Here is a 19,620-nt window from a genome sequence, read left to right as displayed (position 1 = left end):
AACTTTAAAATGGGCCTTGGTTACAGTGTTAGAGAGTAAGTACAATTTTCTTTTCTCTCTCCAAAATTACATGTATAAATTGGGAATTTAAACAAGTGAAATTTTAAGCACTGAATTCTGTATTTTGAATGCCTGTATAATTGTTCAATTTTATATTTATTGAATAGATTTGCTAAGAAGTTGAATCCTTTTTCATAAATAAAACTAATGATATCACATTGCTGGTCACTGAGGAATAGTTGTGAAGTGCAGCTGCCAAAATCAGAATTTTACTGCACCTGACTGACTCGCATTGCGTCTATTGCGCATATACAGAATTCCACTTCCCTAGTGGGGTTTTTTAATTTTGGGAGAGAGTGAATGGGAGTGTCTCCTTTCTCATAACATTAAAGTGACTTGGTGATAAGTTTATAAAGCGCTCAAGACTTCCAACAAACTGGCAGAATTAAATTTAATTCCAGCTTTACACTGAACTGGAAATATACTGCAGTTTAGCTGAAGAAAGCAATATGCCTTACCAAAAAGCTAGAAACTACTACATAGTGATTATGTTACTGGACTAGTAATCCAGAGACCTGGACTAATAGTCCAGAGAAATGAATTCAGATCCCATGATGGCAGCTGTGGAATTTAAATTCAATTGCTAGTATCAGTAATGGTGGCCATGAAACTACTGATTGTTGTAAGAACCCATCTGCTTCACTAATGTCCTTCAGGGAAGGAGATCTGTTATCCTTACCTGGTCTGTCCTATATGTAACTCCAGACCCACAGCAATGTGGTTGACTCTTAACTGTCCCAGCAGATTAGAAAACTGCAAATGTAACGCCCTATTTTAAAAAGAGGAGGCAGACAAAAAGCAGGAAACTAGACCAGTTAGCCTAACATCTGTGGTTGGGAAAATGTTGGAGTCCATTATTAAAGAAGCAGTAGCAGGACACTTGGAAAAGCAAAATCCAGTCAGGCAGAATCAGCATGGATTTATGAAGGGGAAGTCATGTTTGACAAATTTGCTGGAGTTCTTTGAAGATGTAATGAACAGAGTGGATGAAGGGGAACCAGTGGATGTGATGTATTTGGACTTCCAGAAGGCATTTGACAAGGTGCCACATAAAAGATTGCTGCACAAGATAAAAGGTCACAGGGTTGGGGTAATATATTAGCATGGATAGAGGATTGGCTAACGAACAGAAAACAGAGAGTAGGGATAAATGGTTCATTCTCTGGTTGGCAACCAGTAACTAGTGGGGTGCCGCAGGAATCAGTGCTGGGACCCCAACTATTTACAATCTATTAACGACTTGGAAGAAGGGACTGAGTGTAACGTAGCCAAGTTTGCTGACAGTACAAAGATGGGAAGAAAAGCAATGTGTGAGGAGGACACACAAAATCTACAAAAGGACATAGACAGGTTAAGTGAGTGGGCAAAAATTTGGCAAATGGAGTATAATGTTGGAAAGTGTGAGGTCATGCACTTTGGCAGAAAAAAAATCAAAGAGCAAGTTATTATTTAAATGGAGAAAGATTGCAAAGTGCCGCAATACAGCGGGATCTGGGGGTACTTGTACATGAAACACAAAAGGATCGTTTGCAGGTACAGCAAGTGATCAGGAAAGCCAATGGTATCTTGGCCTTTATTGCAAAGGGGATGAAGTATAAAAGCAAGGAAGTCTTGCTACAGCTATATAAGGTATTGGTGAGGCCACACCTGGAATACTGCGTGCAGTTTTGGTTTCCATATTTACGAAAGGATATACTTGCTTTGGAGGCAGTTCAGAGAAGATTCACTAGGTTGATTCTGGGGATGAGGGGGTTGACTTATGAGGAAAGGTTGAGTAGGTTGGGCCTCTACTCATTGGAATTCAGAAGATTGAGAGGTGATCTTATCGAAACATATAAGATTGTGAGGGGGCTTGACAAGGTGGATGCAGAGAGGATGTTTCCACTGATGGGGCAGACTAGAACTAGAGGGCATGATCTTAGAATAAGGGGTCACCCATTTAAAACAGAGATGAGGAGAAATTTCTTCTGAGGTTTGTAAATCTGGAATTCGCTGCCTCAGAGAGCTGTGGAAACTGGGACATTGAATAAATTTAAACAGAAATGGACATTTTCTTAAACGATAAGTGGATAAGGGGTTATGGGGAGAGGACAGGGAAGTGGAGCTGAGTCCATGATCAGATCAGCCATGATCTTATTGAATGACGGAGCAGGCTCGAGGGGCCGTATGGCCTACTCCTGTTCCTACTTCATATGTTCTTATGTTCTCTGAGATAGCCTAGCAAGCCACTCAATTGTACCAAACTGCTACAAAGAAGTATCATGGACTGTAGCGATTCGAGAAGATGGCTCACCACCTTCTCAAGGGCAATTAGGGATGGATAATAAATGCCAGCCTTGCCAGCACATCCACATCCCGTGAACGAATAATTTTAAAAAATCTGAATTATTAGCATACTGTCACACACACAGTAAATTTCTGTCACAGCTGTATGCTACCTGGGAAATATTATTTGAATGAGATGGGTCTAATTTCTCTCTTCTGATTTCACTGTCATCTGTGACTTACCACCTGCTTGTACGCCTCTTTCTCCTGCTATCAGAATATCTTAACCTATTTTTTTTTTTAAGTAATTTTAAGATACTGTATTCATAGACTGAGGATATCACATGTTATGGACTCTTGTGTTAAATGCATCAAGCAATAGAGAGGATCTTGAAGGCATGGAAATACAGGAAAATGTAGTGAGCAACTAAAAGCTTAGGCTGGAGGGGGGAATAACTGAGTTAATGTCCTTCTCTGTGAATTTAATCCCAGAGTTGAAATTCTACCTCTTCAGATGCTCTGCAACAAAAGGTCTCACTGCCTTACTTTAAGTTACTGAAAGGGAAATGAAAGTCTACAAGAAGTATTTTTTGATCAAAGTAATAACCAGCACAGCAATACTGTGGCTACAAATGTGTTAAGAAATAGAACTGTGAGTAGACATGGAGCACTGACTTGGAAAATGCTCACTCAGAATCTGGCCAGGACATTGGTTGGCTATTGGCATCATATCAAGTACAGTGTCCCTTATCAAGACTTAGAACCATTAGGAATGGGAACATAGGCAAGAATGTATTTGTATAGAAAACCATCTGTATATAAAATGCATTGTATAATGGTTAAGATTCTCAAGGCAAATAGAGTATGTTAGTTGAATAATACATGACTTGTTTCTGCCTTTGTGACTTACAATACAACATTTTAAAACAAATTCCTAAAGTTTGCCGGTGGATTGTGCTTTTTGATGAAAAAGTATTTTGTGAAATTTATCAGACTTATAGACTGCATGTTTCTGGAAACTCGCCTAAGGTAGAATTCTCCCTCACCTGCATTTTCTAGTAACCAGTAACAAAAAGCAAAATTACTAGAATAAGTTTTCAAAAATGTTGTGTTTAAGGCTTGAAGATATTAGTTTATATCCATGGTATTCAAGCAGCAGATATGAGACAAAAGTATACAGAGCAAGTACATGGCTCATGCTGTGCGCAGAACCCACCACCTGGGTGGCCATAAATCTGTCCAGTGGAAAAAGTCTTGCATGGAGTGCAAGCAAACCCCTATAACCTCCCAAGGTGATTGCAATTAGAATTTATCCAGATTGACTTTCCAGAAAAGACAGGTCCTGCTGGACTACTTCCTTGACGATGCTCTAACTCACCAGTGTCTGGATAGACATAACCATGCAGTTTCTGCTTCCACAAAAAAGTTGATAAGACTTGAGAAGCACTCTGAATATTCCAAGATCTGGCACTGGATGAGTGCTACTGACAACCAGAAAAAAACTGAGTGCAGTTTATATGTGGCAGAACAGGGAAACGTCACCTGATTGGAATGCGCATGGTACATAGCTCTTAAAAGCAAGGTATCGAAGTGATTCTTCCTTGGCCCCCTTTCCTTGTAAGATGAAGGGTAATCATATTTGTATGTGAAGGCTGAGCATAAAAGAATCAAGTTCATTTTTAGAACTTGCTGTAGAATGTGAATTTAGTATCGTAACTGTAGTGGCAGGTTTCCAGTACTGTGCATGTTCAGTTCTTCCATGCCTGCAGCATGCTTTAAAATGAATATTGGTTGCATTCTAAGTACAGTAATTTGGTTTCCTCTCCAAGATTGCATGTATAAATTGAATTTAAATATATTTCTACACCTTTTTGATCATAAGTAAGTATCCCTTTGCGAAGCAGTTGAATCTTGTCATATGAATAAGAATCATTGTATACCTTTTTTTAAAAGGCTGCTGGGGGTTTCTTCAGACACTGATACACTTGACCCAGCTGGTCAGTCGTTCCTCTCCCTGATGCTACATAATCCCTCGCAAATGATATCTGACTGCAGTTGGGCTGAAACATGCAGTTTACTTATTCAGTCCACCCACACTGAAAATAGACACACTAACAAAGGTAGAAAGAGCAGTACTTAACATTTCAGAACAAGCTATGTTTTGTCACAATTCTGGTTGCAGCACCATGAAATTAAAATTGACAGCTATTTTGCTAGCTTCTATATTTTTATTCACAATTGTTTGTACATATTAGTTACTTATTTGTGTTGAAATACGGTAGGTATGTCCAGAAGAGAAGAAACATCTGGGTCAAACCTGTGTATCTTTATTTGTGTTGCATTAAAGGATGTGGGCAGTAATTTTTCAGTGTGGTTAATGGTATATTGAAGTCTGAATTTTAATTCGAATTTAAAAGCTCACTTTTTGTTTTACCAAATTGTGATTTTCTCACTATTTTGATTGGATTATAGCCATTTATTTTTGCCAAATATTATTTATAAGTTCTAAAATAAAATTATGTCCATTAAGTGTATTATATCTTTGTAAGGTAATGCCTAATCTTGCATGTTCTTGGGAGCCCTTGAGCCTCTTGTCTGTTTCACAGTTATAAAACTAAACTTGCCTGTGAGTCTTGTAATGTTGCAGTTGCTGCAGTGTGAACATTTACTGTAATTCTATTGTGCTTTGTCAAAAGTACTGACAAGTTCATACAAATGTTCATTTCTCAGAAATTATATTGCAACATAGGGATGACTTCACTGAAATAGCAGATAACTAAATGGCAGGTAAAAGTCCAAAATCTGGATCTTTACTGTAATCTATAACAGCTTTTTCCCCCTATCTCTACTATCCAGGGTCGATCACCTGTATGCATTCTTTGTTCAGTGGTCACCAGATGTATATGGGAAAGATGCCAAAGACCAGGGTTTTGTGGTGGTCGAGAAGGATGAGCTGGAAGTGATTGACAATTTCTTCAGTGACCCAGTTCCTAAAAGTTGGGAGGTAGGTTTTAATGGGTAATCTTAACACTTGTATTTCAAATTTCTAAGTCTTCATTCTTGGAAGTTTTTCTTTCTGATTTATAACCTTGCACAGAATCTTTGTCACTGGAAATCTGAGCTAATGCTGTGCACTCGTAATTTTTTTTTAATCATTCATGGGATGTGGGTTGTTGCTGGCAAGGCCAGCATTTATTGCCCATCCCTAATTTCCCTTGAGAAGGTGGAGGTGAGCCGTCTTCTTGAACTGTTACAGTCCGTGTGGTGAAGCTACTTCCAAGTGCTGTTAGGGAGTTCCAGGGTTTTGACCCAATGCTGATGTATTTCCAAGTCAGAATGGTGTGTGACTTGGAGGGTAATTTGGAGGTGGTGTTCCCATTCACCTGCTACCCTTATCCTTCTAGGTGGTAGAGGTCGCGAGTTTGGGAGGTGCTGTCAAAGAAACCTGGGCAAGTTGCTGCAGTGCAGTTGTTGATGCCAGTTCATTGGATATATTCAAGAGGGAGTTAGATATGGCCCTTATGGCTAAAGGGATCAAGGGGTATGGAGAGAAAGCAGGAAAGGGGTACTGAGGGAATGATCAGCCATGATCTTATTGAATGGTGGTACAGGCTCGAAGAGCTGAATGGCCTATTCCTGCACTTATTTTCTATGTTTCTATGTAGATGGTGCACATTGCAGCCACGGTGTGCTAGTGGTAGCGGGAGTGAATGTTTAAAGTGGTGGATGGGATGCCAATCAAGTGGTTGCTTTGTCCTGGATGGTGTCGAGCTTCTTGAGTGTTGTTGGAGCTACACTCATCCTGGCAAGTGGAGAGTGTTCAATCACACTCCTGACTTGTGCCTTGTAGATGGTGGAAGGTCTTTGGGGAGTTGGAAGGTGAGTCACTCATTGCAGAATACCCAGCCTCTGAACCTGCTCTTGTAACCACAATATTTGTGGCTGGTCCAGTTAAGTTTCTGGTTGATGGTGACCCCCAGGATGTTGATGGGAGATTTGACGATGGTAATGCCATTGAATGCCAAAGGTAGGTAGTTAGACTTTCTCTTGTTGGAGATGGTCACTGCCTGGCATTTGTGTGACGGGATTGTTACTTGCAGCTTATCAGCCCAAGCCTGAATGCCATCTTAGTCTTGCTGCATGCGGGCACGGACTGCTTCATTATCTGAGGAGTTGCAAATGGAACTGAACACTGTGCAATCATCAGTGAACCTCCCAATTTCTAACCTTATGATTGAGGGAAAGTGATTGATGGAGCAGCTGAAGATGGTTGGGTCTGGGACACTGCTCTGTGGAACTCCTGCAGCGATGTCCCGGGGCTGAGATGATTGACCTCCAACAACCACAATCATCTTCCTTTGTGCTGGGGATGACTGTAGCCAGTGGAGAGTTTTCCTCCTGATTCCCATTGACTTCAATTTTACCAGGGCTCTTTGATGCCACACTCAATCAAATGCTGCCTTGATGTCAAGGGCAGTTACTCTCGCCTCACCTCAACTAAACCCAGGTGTGTGCATTGAAATAATATCAAATAATATTTTTCCCTCCATAGGATTCTAAAGTTGCTTTCTTGCATGTAAAGCTTTTATGGTAGCCCTCCCTAAACAATCTTCATTTGCATATCATTGTGGTTAAAATGTCACGAATGGAAAGCAGAGAACAAGTGGAATTTTTGTTACGCACTTAAGTGTGGGCTGCTGAAACTGATTTTTGGTGAACAGTCAGAATATGATGAGTATAGAATTTCCATAACAGAAGAACTAAACCCCTATCGAGGTGAACTTTTATTGATCAAGTTGGGAAAGTCACAGATAATAAGCAAGTAAAGGTTTCCCATTTTCCATAGATTGTAGCAACGATCATTTTTACTGTGTTGAGTTCATCATTCCTTGAAACAGACCCATCAATATCATCCAAGATTGAGAGATGACATAGGTTAAATAGCAGTATCTTCTTAGCCTGGACTTTTAATAGGTTGATATGAAAATCCATTTATGTTTAATTTTTAAATCCTGTACTGTAACTTTTGTTTTTAATGTTTATATTGCTGTAATATGGCAGAGCTGCTTCTAACTGTGGGTACTTAATTTGAAATATGTCACTTCTATAAAATTAAACAAGTACCAAGTAGAAATAGAGCAATTGTAGATATCTGAGAAAGGTACAAAGGACAAATTGCCTCTAGCCTGTGCATATGTAGGTCTGCAAGTTTTTATTGTCCTAGCCGTATTTGTCAGCTGTATTCGGGCTTGAGTGGTCTAATTGTCGACTTCTTTACTACAGAATTTACATTATATATTAATGACTTGGACGTGGGTGTACAGGGCACAATTTCAAAATTTGCAGATGACACAAAACTTGGAAGTATAGTGAACAGTGAGGAGGAGAGTAATAGACTTCATGAAGTGGGCGGACATGTGACAGATGAAATTTAATGCAGAAAAGTGTGAAGTGATACATAGAAAAAATGAGGAGAGGACATATAAAAAAAAATGGTACAATCCTAAAGCGGGTGCACGAACAGAGAGACCTGGGGGTATGTGTGCACAAATCGTTGAAGATGGCAGGGCAGGTTGAGAAATCAGTTTAAAAAGGCTTCCGGGATCCTGGGCTTCATAAATAGAGGTATAGAGTTCAACAGCATGGAAATTATGATGAACCTGTATAAAACACTGGTTTGGCCCTAATTGGAGTACTGTGTCCAATTCTGGGCACCACTTTAGGAAGGATGTGAAGGTCTTAGAGAAGGTGCAGAAAAGATTTGAGAATGATTCCAGGAATGAGGGACTTCAGTTACATTGATAGACTGGAGAAGCCAGGGTTGCTCTCCTTGGAGCAGCAAAGATTGAGATGAGATTTGATAGAGGTTTTCAAAATCATGAGTGTTCTTGACAGAGTAGATAGAGAGAAACTGTTCCTTTGGCAGAAGGGTCGAGAACCAGATTTAAGGTGATTGGCAAAAGTTGGAATTGGTGGCACTGTGTGACTTGGTGGAGCAAGAAGTTTCTCTCCCAACTCTTGCTATCTTTTTAATGAAGAAAAACACTTCTATTTATCAACAGAACATGGGCAATGCCACAGGTAATTTCCCAGTGTTCTCTAAAACAAATGCTACAATAAATGCCTATACCCTGTACCTGAATGTTAGAGGCTTGAGTTAGAGACAAATGTATCAACAAGACAAAACAATTATAGAAACTCCAGAAGATAGTATGAATTCACTATGCAGGTATCTTAAGATGTTCAGGAAAAATAAAAAGAACATTATATATTCAATATTGTTTGGAATTTAAGGGAGTTGATTTGATAGTCCAGGGGAAAAAATACAATGAGATAATCGGGCCTGAATTAACATTAAGGGATCTGCAGCAGGCTCTTTGAGTAGAGCAAGAATAATAATTTATTTATCTATAATGTGCATGATGTATACTTCCCTCCTGTTACATTGGTCGAATGTTGCAATGAAAAATAGACAGTCTTATGTCAAAGTAATTTTTTTGTGTTAAATAATTTGAATTATGTTATTGGAATAAAATAGTACATTTTTAACACAATTCAAATTAAGCAGCTTCACATTAACATGACGAGACTGGAAAAAGAATCAAAGACAGCCATTTGCAATGTACAGAAAATACCAAAGTTACAATATCTGCAAGCTCTTAATTGGGCTCCCCAATAAACAAAGTCAGAGTTCTGATCTCCTGTTTGAGTAGCAATGAACCTTTTGAATGAACCTACTGGGCCGGAATTTATTGGAGCAGGGCATTTCACGTTGTGCCCGGTTAGGTAGACATTTTCCTCCACGCTTCAGCTCAAAAGCGTTTAGTCCTGTAAGTCGTTGGACGTGTGAGAGAGGACAACAGGGCATCTGGGATATTCGTGAATGGCGGGACGTACAGTGTATCTCCTTAACCAATGGGATTTAAGGATTTAGAAAAAAATAGAGGAAGGACTGAGAAGGAGGGTGAATTAGAATGGGTGAATTCAATGTCATTTGGTGCAGAAAGAGATGGAAAAAAAGATTGGATTAAGATAGAGTAAAAAGAGGCAGAAAGAAAATTTACATTTTAAAATCTCAAACAACATGGTATTCTAGGGATTGCCAAGCATCAAAAAGAGTTCCTCAAAATGAGACTGCACATTTTTTTTAATTGTTTACTTTCTGGGACAGAGAGGTTGATTGGCAGTCATTAACAACTTTCTGTGGCAAGTTAAACACAATTGATGTACAAATGCAGCAACTTCATGAAATTGATGGGGAGGTTAAGGGCGAGATGCTGTTTTCACAAAGCTAATGAAGGAGTGGCACAAATCGTCCAGCACCTTGTGATGATTTGCAATTCATAGAAACATAGAAAATAGGTGCAGGAGTAGGCCATTCGGCCCTTTGGGCCTGCACCACCATTCAATGAGTTCATGGCTGAACATGCAACTTCAGTACCCCATTCCTGCTTTCTCGCCATACCTCTTGATCCCCCTAGTAGTAAGGACTACATCTAACTCCTTTTTGAATATATTTAGTGAATTGGCCTCAACAACTTTCTTGGTAGAGAATTCCACAGGTTCACCACTCTCTGGGTGAAGAAGTTTCTCCTCATCTCGGTCCTAAATGACTTACCCCTTATCCTTAGACTGTGACCCCTGGTTCTGGACTTCCCCAACATTGGGAACATTCTTCCTGCATCTAACCTGTCTAAACCCATCAGAATTTTAAACATTTCTATGAGATCCCCTCTCATTCTTCTGAACTCCAGTGAATACAAGCTCAGTTGATCCAGTCTTTCTTGATATGTCAGTCCCGTCACAGGGTGTCTCTTCCTCGTTCCAAGTTGCTGGCCGATTTGTGCATTAATAACAGCATGTGTTGTTCACACAGCGTTATTTTTTTCAGCAAATTCCAGCCCACTGTGTTTACTTGACATCAATAACAATTTGTAGCTTTAATGGGATACCCCACACTTTGCTAACAGAATAATACATTGTGGTTTATATAGTTTGATTTTTCTGTCTTTATTATTCCCATAATAAATTCCCATGAACCATTCCAAAGCAGTATGCACATAAGAAAGAAAGTGCATTTATATAGCGCCTTTCATAACTTTAGGATGCTCCACAGCCATTGAATTACTTTTGAAATATGGTCACTGTTATTACATAGGTAATGGAAGCCAATTTGAACACAGCAAGGTCCCACAAACAGCAGTGAGAGAGATGACCAATTAATCTGGTTTGGTAGTTGGCAAATAGAAGTTAACCAGGACACTGGGAGAACTCCCCAGCTCCTCTTCAAATAGTGCCATGGGATCTTTTACCTCCAGCTGAACAGGCCAGATTTAGTAACTTGTCTGAAAGATGGCACCTCTTGACAATGCAGAATTTCCTCAATTAGCCTAGATTATGTGGTCACATCTTGCAGTGGTGTTTGAACTCGTAACTACCATCTCCCAAGATGAGAATGCTACCACTGAACCTAGAAAACTAGTATGTGTTGCACTTAAATGTACCCATAGCACAAAAATTTGTAACTCAAATTTCCCAGAAAATAGCTTTAATACATTAATGATCAATGGAGGTGCAGACTATAATAGAAGAGCTAGCAACCTAAAGGGATGAGCTTCGATTATCACCTTTTCTTGTTCCTGGATTATTTTTTCATATCCGTAGCAATAATTTGCACTTCTGCCTCGATTTTGTTTTTTAAACTTCTGGGGTCCGAAATTGCCCCTTTTTATAACCCCGTTAGCGCCTTCGCTGAGTCAGGGGGAAGGGGGGGGGGGGTGCAGTGACATTTTCACCCGGGAGGGGGGAGCGCTGCTAGCGCTTCCGGGGAAATTGCCCTCGAGGTTTGGGGGGGTGCTGTCCCGGCAGCGCCACGGCCCGTGATTAGCGCCCTGGACTGGTGCACAACTAACGTCATCATTGTGCACGCCGACCCCTTTGTGCCTGCGAGGCTGAAAAGCCAGACATAGGCCGCCAGAGCTCCCCTTAAAGGGGAAGCCTTTAGCGTGCCGGGCCGCCATTTGAATTTGTTGGCCGACTCTTGTGTCAGCCCGACAATGGTGGCCCTCGATCGGGCCGCCATTAGCAGCCCAGCATTCTGCTTTAGGTACCGGCTGCTAGCCTGGTCGATCACGTCCCTGGTGGCCGAATGGCTGGCCACAAAGGGCCTGCAGACAGCGCCGGAGACAGCGCTCCGCTTCCTTTGAGGGGCCCACTACCCAATTTCGTGTCGGGGCTGGACTTCCGAGCCGGGCAATAAAAGTCCCGGCCCCAGAAGCTTACCGCCCCCAATCGTGGCGCAAGGCAATTTCGGCCCCCTGGTCTTTAGTAGAATTCCCCAAGTATTTTTCCTCAACTGTTGATCTAGTACAGAAGGAACTAACTACTTTCAGTTCTCTTCACACCTTATTGTGTCTGGTTAAACAAAACTGACCTACTTCTGTCACTTTGGATTTTTTTTTAAAACAAAGGAAATCTTTTTGAAAATTTCACAACCCTACAATTTGGCCCTATCATTTTTCCTTCAACGAAGCACAGAGGATTACATAGGATATATGGCACAGAAACAGGCCATTTGGCCCAACCAGTCCATGCCAGCGTTTATGCTCCACTCGAGCCTCCTCCTGTATTTCCTCATCTAAATCTATCATCATATTCCCTTCTCTCTCAATATGCTTGTCTAGCCTCCCCTTAAATGCATCAATACTATTTGCTTCAACCACTCCCTGTGGTAGCGAGTTCCATATTCTCACCACTCTTTCAGTAAAGAAGTTTCTTCTGAATCCCCTATTGGATTTCTTGATGACTATCTTATATTGATTGCCTCTAATTATGCTCTTTCCCACAAGTGGAAACATTCTCTCTCTATCCGCTCTATCAAAACCTTTCATAATTTTAAAGACCTCAATTAGGTCTGCCTTTTTTCAAGAGAAAAGCGACCCAGCCTGTTCACCCTCGCATTTCTGGTATCATCTTTGTAGATCTTCTCTGCACCCTCTCCAGTGCCTCTATATCCTTTTTACCAGAATTGTACGTAGTACTTTTAAGTGTGGTCTAACCATGGTTCGATACAGGTTTAGCATTACTTCCCTACGTTTCAATTCTATCCCTCTAGAAATATATCTAGTGCTTGGTTTGTTTTTTTATGGCCTTTCTAACCTGTGTCTCAACTTTGAGTGATTTGTGTACTTGTACTCTCAAGATCCCTTTGTTCCTCTACCCCATCTAGACTCGTACCCTCCAAGTAATAAGTGACCTCCCTATTCTTCCAGCCACAATGTAATACCTCACATTTATCTGTGTTGAACTTCAGTTGCCAATTATATGCCCATTCTACAAGTTTATTAATGTCCTCCTGTAATTTGTTGCAGTCCTGGGAAAGTAGTGGGAAAATTATTAGAAAAAATCCTCAAGGACAGGATAAATCTACATTTAGAAAGACATGGATTAATCAGGGACAGTCAGCACAGATTTGTTAAGGGAAGGTCGTGACTCACTAACTTGATTTGAATTTTTCGAGGAGATAACCAGGAGGGTCGATGAGGGCAATGCGTATGATGTAGTGTATATAGATTTTAGCAACGTTTTTGATAAGGTCCCACATGGCAGACTGGTCATGAAAGTAAAAGCCCATGGGATTTCGAGGATTTTGGGTAAATTTATTGTGGGTCTATAAGTGTAAATGGACAAGTTTTTTTTCATTGATATTTTTCGAAGATTTGAATGCACCACCCAACGGCCGGGAATGGTTCCGAAGGAGAGATGGCTCTGGATAAGGGAGTTATGGATAAAGGAGGTTCAACCTGTACCTATCATAATACATAATATACCACAATCTAATCACCTGAATTTAGAAAAATATTTTACTTAATAACTTTTATTTATATAGCGCCTTTAATTAATGTAGTAGAATTTCATGAACAAAGAATGAAGGGACTCAGATAGAGAAGCTAAGATATTTCTAGTGAAAATTAGTTTATTCAGTTCCTCACCGCTGATGTAGTGGATGTGGTGAGACTGCAGCTGCAAAGGATATTTATAAATGTCTCTAATTCGTTTTGGTTAATGAAAATGGACATTTTTTTTCTAAATCAGCACTACTCATTGTCCTGGATCAACTTGCAGTCCACCTCTCCCCTTAACAGTTGCCTTGCAGAAAACCTATATGTTGGGCCTCTGTTCATTGCCTGCCCAGCTGTGGGATACTCTGTAATACTGAAGCTAAGAATATATCCTTTCCCTCTCCAACTTTACCCCTCCAGAAAGGGGTTGGTATTTAACATCCATACACAAGTAAAAGGATCACTTGGCAGCTCCTTGCGATGGGACAGTGTGACCAGGGGTACATCCTAGTCCCAGAGTTCACTGTACAGTACATTGAAGCACTCCTGAGTGTGGCCCTACAACCAGACACTCTTTGGGATTATGGCCTTGAGCAAAAATGTTGCAATACTGACTTAAGCCAATGTAGGTGGTGTGGACATAGCACCTATTCTACAAGTAAATGCCTTCCCTTCCTCCACTCCCCCCCCCCCCCCCCCGCCCCATTTTTTAACTTTTATTTTGCATGCTGTTACATTTATTTTAGAGTCTGTTTTACTAATCTGTCCTGATTTACTTAACTTTTTAGTAGAAAGCTTCAGGAGTTGCTTTTGCTGGCTTGATGATGTTACATGTTTCAACTATTGAAATGTGCAGGAAGTGGTGTGAAAAAATTGGCTACTTTCCAGTTCTACTTTAACTCTTAGGAGTAGGAATTAACCTTCTGGAGAACTAAAGTTACTGAAGGTTCCTGTGATACATTTGCAAAGACCAGAGGGTTTTCAAAAAAACTTGGCATAAAGTGCTGTGGCATTACTTTTGGGTAAATCATTCAAGTTGAGCAGACCTGGCTTGTCCATTCAAGAATGTGCATTTTTTCTAAATGTTGTCACTCCATGAAGACTTGAAACAAATTGTATAGCACTTGGAAGAACTCATAGATGATATTTAGTTTCGATCTGATACAAGTTGGGTATCCAAAGTAGTCCCTTCATATATCCGTGATCATTATAGGGTCAATGATAGCAAATGTATTAATACTGGTTTTGAAAGTTAGCAAATTCCCTTTCACACAGTTTTTTTTTACTTGTGCTAAAATCCATCTTGAAAGTATTTGCAATTACAACATCGTTTAAAGCATTTTTTAAAATGTAACATTTTATTGCATTATTTTATAAGCTATTTGGGTTTTGATTCTATACTGCTGTTTTTAACGTGGGGTTTTGGGGGCCAAAACGTATGGCAAACAGTCTGAATCCCACAGAGTATGAGAGATAGTAACTCCTGGGACACTCGATCACAGATTTTCACGATCCCCCTAAAATCCCCCATAAATCTGCCTAAAGTCCAGGGCCTAGAAATTCGGATCGTTTGCGTCCCCCAGCCAACAACTTTTCGATGGAGTTTAGCAGTGGCGGTAACCCATAGTGCTCCGCTGCGCCAGTGATGACCATGTCATCACCATGAGCAGCACCCCATTTTGGCCCTGGAACAAAAATTGGGGAGCGCCCCCTGACGCTGTGCCGGGCGATGCCAGCGACCGCTTCAGGGGACGTGAACCGGGCTGCAGGCCACTCGCGGGGTACTAGTTAAAGGGGAGGTGGCGGCCATGTTTTTTTTAAAATTAGGCGTTTTTCTTCGGTGCCCCACTGGCGCCGCAATCGCGGGGTCCATTCCACGATCGTTCAGCCCGTCACTCTGTTTGAGTGCCGGGCTGTTGGCACGGCAACCCCACTCCTCAGTGGTCCATAGGGACCCATTTCTTAACTACAGAGTTTGCAGCTTGAGCCCTTCCCTTTAATGAAGGGAAGAGCCCCATCTACACGGCAGTGCTATGCAGCCCAGTGCATAGCGCTGCGTCCCGCTCCCAACCCGTCCGCCGCACTAACGCCCCAGAAAGGAAGTGGAGCGTGTTATTTTATGCTCCACTTCCTTTCGGGGGCAGTAACCTGAATTTTTCGAGTGGGGTGGGACTTCCACACCTGGCACAGAATGTCCTGCTTCCCAGATGTTATTGCCCCCAAACAAGGCACAACAGAATTCCCCCCCCCCCCCCCCCCAGGAGTTTTAACTCTTTCAGCTGCTTTTGAACAAATTTAAATTTAAATAAACCAAAGTTTTATGTCAAAATTAACAGCTTTATTTGGCTGGCTTATCCAGTTGCTTTGGTTCATTGACTGTTCAACTTGTAAATTGGTTTTGGTCAGTGGACGTAAAAGATGGATTTAGAAAAAATAAAGTCAAAATGGGTGGGGAGAATTGAACATATGGTTGCAGCTTTAAAATTATTATTTCATTAGCAGGTATTCACTTAAATAGAATTAATTTGTAATTTCATATTTTATTCTTGAGTTTCATTTACTCAATATAAAGTTTTAAGTAATTCAAGTACTAAAACTTATATATGTGTGTGTCTATATATATATATATATATATATTTTTATATACAAGCATGGAACTACTCCCAGTTGGGTGTAATGATCATTTTTGATGGGTGTACTGGAAGGGAATTTTGGCTAGTTTCCAGTTTTGTTTTGAGCTTGAGGATATTTGATTTCAGAATGAAACGAAAGTTAAGATGCGAAATGGAAAGTAGCTCATTATGCAGCAAATGCCAATTCAGTACAATTGAGCATAGAAGCAAGCACCTCATAAGCAGTTGAAGGCAGTTAAGTAATTGTTCCTTCCAAGTGATTGACCAGTTTTGTGGAAATCCAGTTGCAGAAATGAGGGTCTCTAGAATACCATCTAATATTAGAATTGTATTCAAGGCAAAGGGAGATGATGAATCCTTTGTACAGGTCAGTTATACTTTTTTCCATACTTTTGCTTAATTCAGTTTAGGCTCTATTTTAAAAGGGAAATATTTTTAGGTACAAGACTAAATAAACAGTTTCTGCTGAGCAATTTACCCATTTTAAGATGACCATAACCTTTCATTTTTTAATTGAAAATTTCCACAATATTTTTATTTCACAGCTGTTTTGTATACATTTTAAATGGCTGAAAAATTGTACTGAGTTGTATTTGCAATATATTCTCTCATTAGTTTTTGCAGTTTTTGATTGGTAGGTTTAAAAAGCCGATGCCATCACTTTATGCTGAGTACTGGATAATTTTGTTTTCTGTCATGGATTCTTTACTTTTGTTCTTGTCACTTTATTAAGAGACTAAAGACTAGTTTTCTTCAGTGTGATTTTGTGGGGTATGGTGATCATATTTTCATATGAGTTCAGCGCTGCAATATCAAATTGTACTAACTTTGAATCATACATTTAAAAGTAGTATTTATTATCGGGGAAAACTTTTGAATCCCAAATCTTAAATTAATGGATTTGTAGTTTACTGGATCCATTTTAGTAACATGTAAATTATGTACTTGTTTAAAAATACATAGTGCATTTTTTATTTGTAGAATATAAATAAAGATTATGGAGCTTTAAACCATGTATGTTAAGTTTATGAGTGTTGAAGCATAACATGCCTACTTGAATGTGGGACATGGTAAATGATGATAAAGGGAAATATGCAGAGTGGGCTTTAAAAATGTGTTAACTATTGAAATTTAGTCCTTCATCTAAAAAAGTATTCCCCTCCTAATCAAAAAGCTCTAATCCTAATTTGAATCACCGAACTTGAAATGTTCAATTAAAATAATTGCTTTCTTTTTTGAGGTCTCTGCCTCTGTATATTGCACCACCAACTTTCACCTAGAAGCAGCTAATCAGAAAAGGTTTTTTAAACGTCTTTTCATATTTTTTTTTGGCTTAAATCAAAAAAACTGTGTTCTGCGCTATCATTAGAAATTGAAGAATGTAAAATAATGCTTTCAGCACTGAATCGTTTCATTGGTTTTTATTGCACCAGAATAAATACAAATCAAGTGATTTGGTGCTTTAAAATATGTTTCCATATTCCTGTACTTCAAAATCTTGTTGCTTTTTTTAATAAATGTACAGGGCCCAAGTTTCGAGCCGCGCCTAGAACGGCGCAGTCCCGACCTGGACGCCCGTTTTTCGCGCCACAAAGTACGCCTAAAAAAAACTTCCAGATTCTCCAGCTCCCTGCAGGTCATTTGCAGCTCGGCGCAGCGCAGCACGAGCTGTAGGAGGCGGAGCCAGGTCCTTGCGCTGAAAACAGTGCCGTGACCTCTGCACATGCGCGCTACAGTGGGCGCGCATGTGCAGTAGCTCCAGGCGCCCAAAACTGTGTGGGAGGGGCCGAAGCACGCAGCCCCTAGCCCTGGCCGAATGGCCTCACTGGGGCTGCGTCAATAAGGCTCCTCCCACGGCCAGCTCCTGCTTCCTCCCGACCCAATTCGATTCCCGCTTCCCGCCTCCGGACCGGACCCGACACCGACCCGACTCCCGCTAAACCCCGCCCCCCGACCCGACCCCCCGAACTGGACCTGACCCGACTCCCGCTTCCCCTCCCACCCCCCCCCCCTGCCTCCAGACAGGACCCAACACCGACCCGACTCCCGCTTCGCTGCCCCCCCCCCCCCCCCCCCCCCGACTGGACCCGGCCTGACCTCCCTCCCCCCGACCTGACCTCCCTCTCCCTCCCTCCCCCCGGCCCGAACCGACCTCCCTCCCACCACCCCCCCCCCCCCCCGACCCAACCCACGCTCCCGACCCCGACCTGCGCTCTCCCCGACCCGACCCGCGATCCCGACCCGACCCAACGCCACTTACCTGTAAATCTGGTGCTGGGGACTGGCCCTGCCCGAAGTCTCGGGCCCGGCCCGTTCAGCCTCCCTCCCCCTTCTCCTTTCCCCCCCCTCCCCATCTCCTTTCCCCCCCCCCCTCCCCCATCTCCTTTCCCCCCCCCTCCCCCATCTCCTTTCCCCTCCCCTCCCCCATCTCCTTTCCCCTCCCCTCCCCCATCTCCTTTCCCCTCCCCTCCCCCATCTCCTTTCCCCCTCCCCCATCTCCTTTCCCCCTCCCCCATCTCCTTTCCCCCCCCTCCCCCATCTCCTTTCCCCCCCTCCCCCATCTCCTTTCCCCCCCCCTCCCCCATCTCCTTTCCCCCCCCTCCCCCATCTCCTTTCCCCCCCCTCCCCCATCTCCTTTCCCCCCCCATCTCCTTTCCCCCCCCATCTCCTTTCCCCCCCCATCTCCTTTCCCCCCCATCTCCTTTCCTCCCCCATCTCCTTTCCCCCATCTCCTTTCCCCCCATCTCCTTTCCCCCCATCTCCTTTCCCCCCATCTCCTTTCCCCCCCATCTCCTTTCCCCCCCATCTCCTTTCCCCCCCATCTCCTTTCCCCCCCATCTCCTTCCCCCCCCATCTCCTTCCCCCCTCATCTCCTTTCCCCCCCCATCTCCTTTCCCATCTCCTTTCCCCCCCCATCTCCTTTCCCCCCTCATCTCCTTTCCCCCCCATCTCCTTCCCCATCTCCTTTCCCCCCCATCTCCTTTCCCCCCCCATCTCCTTTCCCCCCCCATCTCCTTTCCCCCCCCATCTCCTTTCCCCCCATCTCCTTTCCCCCCATCTCCTTTCCCCCCCATCTCCTTTCCCCCCCCATCTCCTTTCCCCCCCCATCTCCTTTCCTCCCCATCTCCTTTCCCCCCCATCTCCTTTCCCCCCCTTCTCCTTTCCCCCCTTCTCCTTCCCCCCCTTTTTCTTCCTTTCCCCCTTCTCCTCCTCCCCCCTTCTCCTTCTACCCCCTCCCCCTTCTCCTCCCTCCCCCTTCTCCCCCCCCTCTCCCACCTCCCCCTTCTCCCCCCTCCCCTCACCCTTCCCTCTGCTCCCCCCCCTCTCTCCCTCTACCCCCCTCCTCCCCCTCCCCTCGCTGTCAGAAACACAGACACTGACAGACAGAGAGTGAGAGACACTGACAGAGACACACTGGGGGGGGAGGGGGGCGGCATCCCAGCACGCTGTTGGAGGGCTCCCGGTGCTGCAGTCGGTAAGTAGAAAATGTTTTATTTATTGATTTTTTTAATAAAAATTATTTCTTATTAATTTTTTTTGATTGATTTATTGGTTGATTTATTGATGTTTTTATCATTTATTATTGATGATGCCTCTTTATTTGTAAAACTGAAGTGTTTAATGTTTGTAAACTTCCCTTTTAAACCCCCCCCCCCAATTCCCTACGCCTGATTTGTAACCTACTCCTGATTTTCTAAAGTATAGACAAGGTTTTTTCGAGCATACAAAAATCTTCACTTATTCCGTTCTAAGTTAGTTTGGAGTAAGTTTTCAGTGACGAAACTTTGAAAACAGACGTAAGTGGCTGGACACGTCCCCTT

At 42.4% G+C, this 19,620-nt stretch overlaps 1 protein-coding gene across 9 annotated transcripts in view; it reads left to right on the top strand.

Annotated features, from left to right (window-relative positions):
- Nucleotides 1-19,620, top strand: part of LOC139267254 (nuclear receptor coactivator 7-like) — a 177,021-nt gene that overhangs the window by 150,223 nt on the left and 7,178 nt on the right. For 8 of the 9 annotated variants that reach the window (XM_070885284.1, XM_070885282.1, XM_070885283.1 and 5 more), the window contains one exon: nt 5,182-5,329. In XM_070885284.1, coding sequence (XP_070741385.1) covers nt 5,182-5,329 — 148 coding nt within the window. Of the gene's footprint in view, nt 1-5,181; nt 5,330-5,990; nt 6,191-19,620 lie in introns of those variants that run through there. The other variant, XM_070885287.1, reaches the window with a different exon arrangement.

This window comes from Pristiophorus japonicus, chromosome 7, assembly GCF_044704955.1.
Source record: "Pristiophorus japonicus isolate sPriJap1 chromosome 7, sPriJap1.hap1, whole genome shotgun sequence".
In the NCBI taxonomy this organism is placed as follows: domain Eukaryota; kingdom Metazoa; phylum Chordata; class Chondrichthyes; family Pristiophoridae; genus Pristiophorus; species Pristiophorus japonicus.
This window is presented reverse-complemented; position numbering and strand designations above follow the sequence as displayed.